This window comes from Sesamum indicum, linkage group LG2 (assembly GCF_000512975.1).
Source record: "Sesamum indicum cultivar Zhongzhi No. 13 linkage group LG2, S_indicum_v1.0, whole genome shotgun sequence".
Classification (NCBI taxonomy): domain Eukaryota; kingdom Viridiplantae; phylum Streptophyta; class Magnoliopsida; order Lamiales; family Pedaliaceae; genus Sesamum; species Sesamum indicum.
In genome coordinates, this window is record NC_026146.1 from 18423183 (window position 1) to 18432035 (window position 8853).

General features: G+C 31.4%; 1 protein-coding gene and 1 long non-coding RNA gene across 2 annotated transcripts in view; one reads left to right on the plus strand and one right to left on the minus strand.

The window, feature by feature from the left end:
• LOC110011618 lies at positions 6768-7399 on the minus strand. The gene is made up of 2 exons (XR_002286666.1): positions 7316-7399; positions 6768-7209 (listed from the first exon to the last, which is right to left on the minus strand). It is a non-coding gene; the product is annotated as an uncharacterized LOC110011618 (long non-coding RNA).
• LOC105156720 overlaps positions 8660-8853 on the plus strand; it is a gene marked incomplete in the record, with an annotated part of 3035 nt that continues 2841 nt past the window's right edge. Inside the window, 1 exon segment of the mRNA XM_011072941.2 lies at positions 8660-8853. Coding sequence (XP_011071243.1) covers positions 8808-8853 — 46 coding nt within the window.

Genomic DNA, 8853 nt, shown 5'->3' on the forward strand with positions numbered 1-8853 from the left:
CTTAATTATGACGCATTTTCAGTGCCTACATATATATATACACATTTCATATTTTTATTCATTTTCAGATGGATGTATATATGTTCAATTTCTCCTTTGAATTGACTAATCCCATAATTTCCAAAGGACGTCATTTTCCAACATAAGTTGATAGGAAATTTTGTTGCAAAGGACAAAAAAGAGTTCAAAGCCTATTCAATTCATTCATTGGCCTCAATTATATATAATTGACGTACGTTATTAAAAAATGCTCACAAGCACCTCCGTACGCCTCCATCGTCTCAATATATATATATAAACATTTAATATGTCCAAGTTATTATAAAATATATCAATCATTGTTGCATCGAGCATATAAAAAAAATCTTGATGTGAGATGATATTTTTTTTTTTATAAATTGTAATAAATGTAAAGAAGTAAGGTGAGAGAGAAATATGAAGTAATGGTAGTTAAGAGAAAAAAAATATAATTATGAAATTATTATAAAAATATTAAAATTACTAAGCTGATCAATTTTTTTTTAATAAAATAAAAGGGTAGATTTGGCAAAATATATATGCAGGCTGGAAATGAATTTTAATATCATGATGAAAATAACTATTTATAGTTGAAAATATAAAAATAAATCTCAGGCTGAAGTGCGGATATCTCGCTCTCTTTAAGGAGATTTAAGCTCACTACAGCAAGCTTCTCACTAGCCAGCAGTATCACTTTTGACTTATCTCCTCCAGTATACAACAATCCGACAACATCATACAACTCTAACTCACCTTAGATAAGTAGTAAAGTCCAAAATTCCACAAAACCAGAGTACCTTCGAACAGTTAATATAACTCTCTCTTTTAATTGTATGTAGTATATGTGTATATTTGTATCACAAAACAAGTAGAATGATCTCCTTTTATAGGTGTAGAAATCATCCACCATCTTAATGTGAAATAGTGGACAATTATGTAATAGAAAGTGGTGATAAATGGGTGGTAATATGTATGTATATGGTGTAGTAGTGTGATGATGGTATTGAAGAAATATTATTACAAACATTATGACCATAAACATCCAGCAACCTCAACTTCAATAAGAGGAATATGAAGAGATATACATTTTAATTTAAATATTAAAATGCAATATATATTAATATATACTAACAATCCCCCGCTCATTTTAAATTTAAAATTAAAGAGAGTATACTAGTTGAAGGGAGACTATTATGCATAATGAAGGTGTGCTCCGTATTGAACCTCCACTTAGTGAAACAGTAACCTCTACTCCAGAGTTAGAGTGGTCTCAAACTTGAACTATGATTGCTTAGGGGAAATAAAGTATCACTACTTACACATAATAATCAAGGTGCTAACATGAGTTTTATTAGCCAGCACATTACGATCATGTGCTATCTCGATTTTTATGAGTGGTTTTTAGAATAGTCCAATTCTCATAGGAAGCGGCCTACTTCCATACTCATAGGAAATAAGTGAATACTTGGATCAAAAGGAGTTGTAACATTCTTATAATCAATAAAATTGTACTTTTTCAAAATTTTATCAACATAATACGACTGGTCAAGGAAAATACCATCACATGTTTTGGTACTTTTCATACCCAATAAAATTTGCCTCACCAAGATCCTTCATGTCAAAGTGACTACTAAGCAATTTTTTGTCTCTTTAATAACATGCAAAGATCAACAAATCATCCACATAGAGGCCAACAATTACATGTGAATAATTATTCCAAGACTTATGATAGATGCACTTGTTACACTCATATGGTTTAAAATCATTTTCAATCATGCATGAATAAATTTTTTTATGCTATTGCTTGGGTGCCTGTTTTAAGCAATGTAGAATTTAGTTAATTTACACATCTTGCTTTCTTGATCTACTTTCACAAAACCCTCAGGTTGGTCCATATAAATTTCTTCATTTATATCCCATTCAAAAATGCAATTTTTACATCCATTTGATGGATATGCAAATCAAATATTGCAGTAATAACAATTAAAAGTTTAATGAATGTCACTCTAGTTATCGAAGAATACGTATAAAAAAAACTTTAGACCTTCAAGTTGCTCGAAACCTTTAGCAACTAGTCTATCTTTGAATTTGTTAATTGAACCATCCGACTTAATTTTTTCTTGAGGACCCATTTACACCCAATTGTTTTACAATCCGGTGGTAAAATCCACTAACTCCCAAGTTTTATTTGAAATTAGAGATTTTATCTCATCATTCACGGTTTCTTTCCAAAAAATTGAATCAGGTGATGAAAAAGCTTCTTTCAAAGTAAGATGTTCATTTTTAATATTGAAAATATAAAAATCAGGACCAAAATCTTTTTCTACTCTAGTTCTTTTACTTCTCCTTAGTTAAATATTATTTTTCTTATTTTCCAAAACTGAAGTGGAAGAGCTAGGTAAAAATAAAATATTCTTTTCAATAATTTGAACCCCACTATTTTTAAAATTAAATGGAAACTTTTCTTCAATAAATATAGCATCGCCTGATTTTTTAATCACATTATCTTCCAAATTTAAAAATCTGTAAGTTGTACTATTATAAGCATAACCAAGAAAAGCACAAGTTGTAACTTTTACTCCCAATTTAGGAATTTTAGGATCTGTTAACCTTACATAGGCTAAACAACCCCAAACTCTATGATATCCCAATTTTGGCTATAACCTCTCCACAATTAATTTAGTTTTATTATGTGGCACCCTATTCAACACATAACAAGCAGTTAAGATAGCTTCACCCCAAAGATTTGAAATGCACAAAATTCAATAAGCATGACATTTGTCAAATCAATCAATGTTCTATTTTTTCTTTCAACTACACCATTAGATGCAAGAGAATATGATGGAGTAACTTCATGAATTATTCCCAACGATATAACAAAATAATTAAATTCATCTGACTCATATTTTTGGCTCCTATCATTCTAATTCTTTTTATTTTCTTACTGAATAATTTTCAACTTCATGGAAATAATCTTTAAACTTTTCAAAAGCATTTCTTTTATTTTTTATCAACTAAACGTAAGTATATTTAGGAAAATCATCAATAAAAGTGATAAATTTATGATTTCCTCTATGAGTTAAAATTTCTATTATCTAAGGCGCGGATATAAAATTAATCTTCAGGCTAAGGTGCGGATATGTCGCTCTCTTTAAGGAGATTCAAGCTCACTACATCAAACTTTTCACTAGTCCAACAATATCACTTTTGACTTCTCCCTTCAGGATACAACAGCCCGACAAGGTACAACTCTAACTCACTCTGAACATGTATAGGGGCCTAAGCTCCAAAAAAAAAAAAAAAAGAACACTTTCCAACATATAATATGGCTCTCTCTTATAGTTACGTGTAGTATATGTGTATATTTGTATCACAACAAGTAGAATAGTCCTCTTTTACAGGTATAGAAATCATCTACCATCTTAATATGAATTAGCGGACAATTATGTAATAGAAAGTGGTGATAAATGTGTAGTAGTATGTATGAATATGGTGTAGCATTAGGATGATGGTATGGAGAAATACTATTACAAATATTATGATCATAAACATCCACAACATCAACTTCAATAGGAGGAATATGAAGAAACATACATTTTAATTTGGACAAAATGCATAAATCCCCCTATGTTTTAAAAAGTCGGCTAAAAACCCATTTCTGATTTAAAAATAGACTAAAATCTTTCTGTGTTTTGTAAAACTCAACAATAAATATCCCTTCCGTTAGTAATTAACGGAAGGTGCAAACTCACGTTCTTTGTGCATCTGGGGGTATTTTTTAACTGTTTTTGACTTTTTTCTTAGGTGTTTTTTTTACTAAAATGTCCTTTTTTATTTTTGTATTTTTTTATAATTTAAATTGAAATATTAATTTATATTTAATTTATTTAATATTAAATATTAAATTAAATTATATTTAAATTCAAGTAATTTTATAATTTTTAATTGTTAAATTTAAAATTATTTTTAATTAATTAAAAAATATATTTAATTACAATAATTATTATTATAATTATTTTTAATTAGCTAAAGTATTTAATTACTATAATTATTTAAAATATTCTTAATTAACTAAAATATATTTTAATTAATATAATTAAAATTAATTAAAAAATATAATTATTTAAAATATTCTTAATTAACTAAAATATATTTTAATTAATATAATTAAAATTAATTAAAAAAGCTATAGATATAATAGGAAGCTCTGTAAAGCATGCAACAAAGCCAACGAGAAGCTTGATGGAATCAAAACAAACCCAGCCAGCCTTTTAGGGTTCCTGTCGAGGTAGACTCATCTGAGTCTGAACCCGCTTCGAGAACCAGATCTCATTGGGAAGGAAAAAGAGGACAAAGCCGCTCGAAGTGCGCCTTCCTCTCTTTGGACTTGACACTTAGATAGTTAGTAAGCTTCTAGGGTAAAGTTTTTGGGGGGTGGGTGGTGGGGGGGGGGGGCAGCGGGGGTGAGGTGAGGGGGTGGGGTGGGTTAATTAGTTTATATATATATATAACAATAATATATTTTTTTAATTTTAAATTATTTATATGTAATATAAGTTAAATAATTTGTTAAATTAGACCTTTTATTTTTTAAAATTTAACAGTTGAAATTAATTAATTAGATTTAATGATCAATTGATCAAAAAAGATTCAATGGTCATTAAAATAAGAAATAATATATATTAAGTAAAGGTATAATGGTTATTTCTTAAAAAAATTAACACCACTAGTTAGATTAACGGAGAGGGGGCGATTGAGCTATGTTTAATAAAATATAGGGAGATTTTTAATCTATTTTTAAAACATAAAGGGGTTTTTAGCCGACTTTTAAAATACAGAAGGTTTTATACTTTTTGTTTAATTTAAATATTAAAATGCAATAAATATTAGTATATATACTAACAATATATATATAGATGATATATATGGTTGAGTGAATACATGGTTTGATACTGTAACACCAATATATATATATGGGAAAACATTAGAGAAATTAAGTTGAAGGGTGCGATATATATGCATGTGATGTACGTCTTGCTTTTGATAAGTCCCAATGTGAGGCTACTGTATATATAATCACTCTTTTAAATTATTTCATGCATGTTTGTTCATTAATTAATTGCTGCTCAGCTTCAGTTGAATTCGCTCCATCGTAACTAGTCATGTATGTTTTGGTACAGTCTGATGTGATAACTAGAGATTAATTGAGAAATTTATATATATGAATCAAAATTATTGCAATTATAATTATTGGCTTAGCGTGTTATGATCAATTTATTAGTAGTAGCGTTGAAGGAAGGAGATTGAAATATAGGGTGTTCACATTTTATTTTATTTTTAAAAGAAACCTTTTCAGAATGGTGGTTGAAGTTTGTGATCTGAGTAGCTGGGTAGAATTTTCCATATTACTAACCTTTATTATAAGTTAAAGACCGAAGGAAAATTCCAATCTAACAGCTCACAGCTGTTGTGAAAGACCATATATAATCAATTAGTCAATCTCTCTAGAAACTCATATATTAGCGTGATTGCTTATTCAATAAACATATATATATATATATATATGTTTGAATAATTAGGACAGCAAGTGATGATGATGATGATAACCCTTTTAACAAGAAATTAAACTTATTGACGCGCCAAATTCATAAATTATATATAATAAAACATGTTAATTAGTAAATTAAACCTCATAATATGTAATATATCATTGTATGATTTACTTGTTTTAATGTGGCTGATGGTCTTGAATACCGTGTGGGCATTGGAGGAAGATTATTTGGGCCTTTGGGTAGGGGGAAAATGGGCAATGATCATTCATCACCATCTACTATTTTCAGTTCAACATCTTCCCAACGAGGATGACACGACTCATGTTTCTTCAACTCAATCAATTAATAATCCAATACTTTGGAAACTACCTACTTCCCATCCATTAAACTACAAACTAGCCCAACTAATTTTGTCCACCCAAGACAAACAAAATTCTCTTGCCCAAAATCAGTTACCTAGTACGTTGATGCTACTACCTACTGTCTACTAATACCATCATTTCACTCTCTACTTTCCCCCATCTTCATCATATGTATGTCAACTTCCCAAAGCAAAATCTGCACTCAACACAAATTTGTTTAAACCACTGAACTATATATTTCCCATTAAACTATTCAACTAACAATTTAATTTTTGTAACTGAAATTGGAGTGAAGAAAGGAAATGAAAATGTCTAAGATGGATCCCAAAACTCGTGCTTTATTTTTATTTCGATTAAAAATCTATTTAGCTCTTTTTTTCTTATCCTTGTTGTGCAAGGATTTTTTTGTTTTAAATAAAAATATTATCCAGGTTCTCTCTAAATCAAAAGGACATTTTATATTGATAGTGCTAGACCAGACTCACAAGTATGAGTTTGTTTGCTCGACCAGTTACTACGAATATCAAGTTTTAGAATCTCTTTGGAAATAAGCTTATTTGCCTGATATTTGTAAATGGTGAAGTTGTTGATGATATCTTTATTTAAACCGTCATCAAAGGTAATCGAATTGGGCTTAGAGGTGCATCAATCACTGCGACAAGGCCAAGGTTGGTCTGGAGGAACTCGGATATACAAAAGATCTCACACCAGTTTTCGAGGTTAGAAGGAAGGTCGATGACAAACTTATAATGTGGTCTAGTGGTTAGGTAATAAAAACCCTCACCCATTTTTTCAGAAGCAGTTAAAGAATATCGCAAAAAAAGAATTTCAAATCTAAGATTGAGTTTAAAATTCTCATTATTATGACAAAAATAATAATATAGTGAATTTTGTCGGGAGACAATTAGACAGGACAAATATCAAGATCATTCAAAAAATAAGCCCTTGAGCTCGGGGAACAAAAATCTAATGCCTCCTTCTAGCATGGATACATAAAATGCCCTGCACCTCTAAGGAGATACATGTAGCATGTTATGAGTTGTGGGATGATAACCTCGAACTCAAGAGGATTGTGAAACTTCGGCCTAATTTTGAGAGGGATGGCTTTTAAGGTTGGAGTAGATAAGAACCGAAGGGCTGATAACCTTGAGATTATGCATATCCAGGAGAACCTCGGGATTATCGTCTGGAGGAGGGGCCCCGACCTCAATAAGATTGGGATCCACCTACTTAATAGCAGGATTAGATCGAGGGAATGTACTAGAACCCTGTAGAATCTTCAGAAGAGGTTGAGGTTAAGGTCAAACTTGACCTAAAAGTGCTATGAGTACGTTTAGTGGCAACGGGAAAAGATATAGTAAAAGAGAGTTTGAGAAAGATTACCTCAAATACAGGATCGAGGTCGAGGTGGTAAAAAATCTGGGGGGTATCGATCCGATCTCCATGTGCTCTCAAATAGGGGGAAGGAATTTATGATGACATGAAATGTGAGGGGTAAGCTCTTAGTATTTATAGTATCTCGTTATGGAGATTCGTGATAGATTCAACGGATACAGTGGTGTAAGGCTAAAAAAAGTGGGCGGTCAAAATTAAAGACCACCACACTTTTTGTTAAGTGTTTCTTCAAATGCACTAAAAAAAGTGGGAGATTATGATAGGAGTAATAGTAAAAACCATCATAAAAGACCAAATTACCTTACAAAAAGTCAGACAGTCCCTAAATAGGCAAAGGGTTTATATCTTGTTGCGTGAGTTAGGTTCAAGTCCACCCACCTGATTCGGTGACCTGACTTGCTAGTCGTGGATCCTTAGTCCGTTCGATGGTCCTAGGTGACGTGTGGATCGTACAGACTCTAACATTTGAAAATTTATAAGTATGTTGGAAGCTCCATTTTTGTATGTATGCATTTATTACATTGAGATCAAGCTTTACAACCCCATAATTTCAGCATATATGAATTTTACCATTGGAGGGTTTTAAAGTATGTTTGGTTGGAGTAAAAAATTGGGGTATAAGAGAAGTAAAAGTAAAAAAAATGTATAAAAGATAGTTTGGTTAGGCGAAAGAGATGGAGGGGATGTATGTATATGAAACATCTCCGGAGTTCTATTTTCGTCCAAAATTTGACGAAAAAGTGAATACATAAAACCAAATATTTGAAATTTGTATCCCTTTAATCATATCAAACAATATAAAGAAAAAATATTATTTTTTTCTTTTCCCTCCCTCTCTCTCTTTTATTTTTTTCTTAATTGAATCACATGAACTCTTAATTTAAATTATCTCAACAAATCTAATATATATGTGAAAGCCAATCATTCCACTCAAAGATGTCAAATGGACCCATTCCGTGAAAGATATCAGGTCATCACAAATTTTGACCCTAATGTATATATGACTTAAACGACAATATTGTTTGCTTTAACTACGTGGAAACTAAACAAAGTTGGTAACTATATGTATATGATTATTTTTAAATTGCTTTTACCTTCGGACTAGTTGCTACCAATTCGGAACGGAAGCCCGTCTGTCCACGAGCAAAGCCAACTACCTCGAGAGCCACCCAGAAAACTAACGATGTCTTTCCAATCATCTGGTTCCACGTTTCAATAGACATTTCTTGCCCTCATTTCTAGCTGGTCCACGCCGGCTCACGCTACCCTCTTACATCCCCCCACGTGTCCTAAACCCCTCCCGCCCCGTAAAAATCTATCCGTTAACCCTAATCTCTCTGTCTCTCTGTCTCTCTCTCTCTCTCTCCCCCCCCACCCACTCCTCCAACGTCTCTTTTCCTGAAAAAATAGGAACAAAAAGATAAAAAGAAACCCCAACCAAAATTCATAAAACTTAGTAATTAATTAAAAAAAGAGATAAATGGGGAAGCTGATTTGTGATTCGACGGCATCCTCTCCGGTGATCC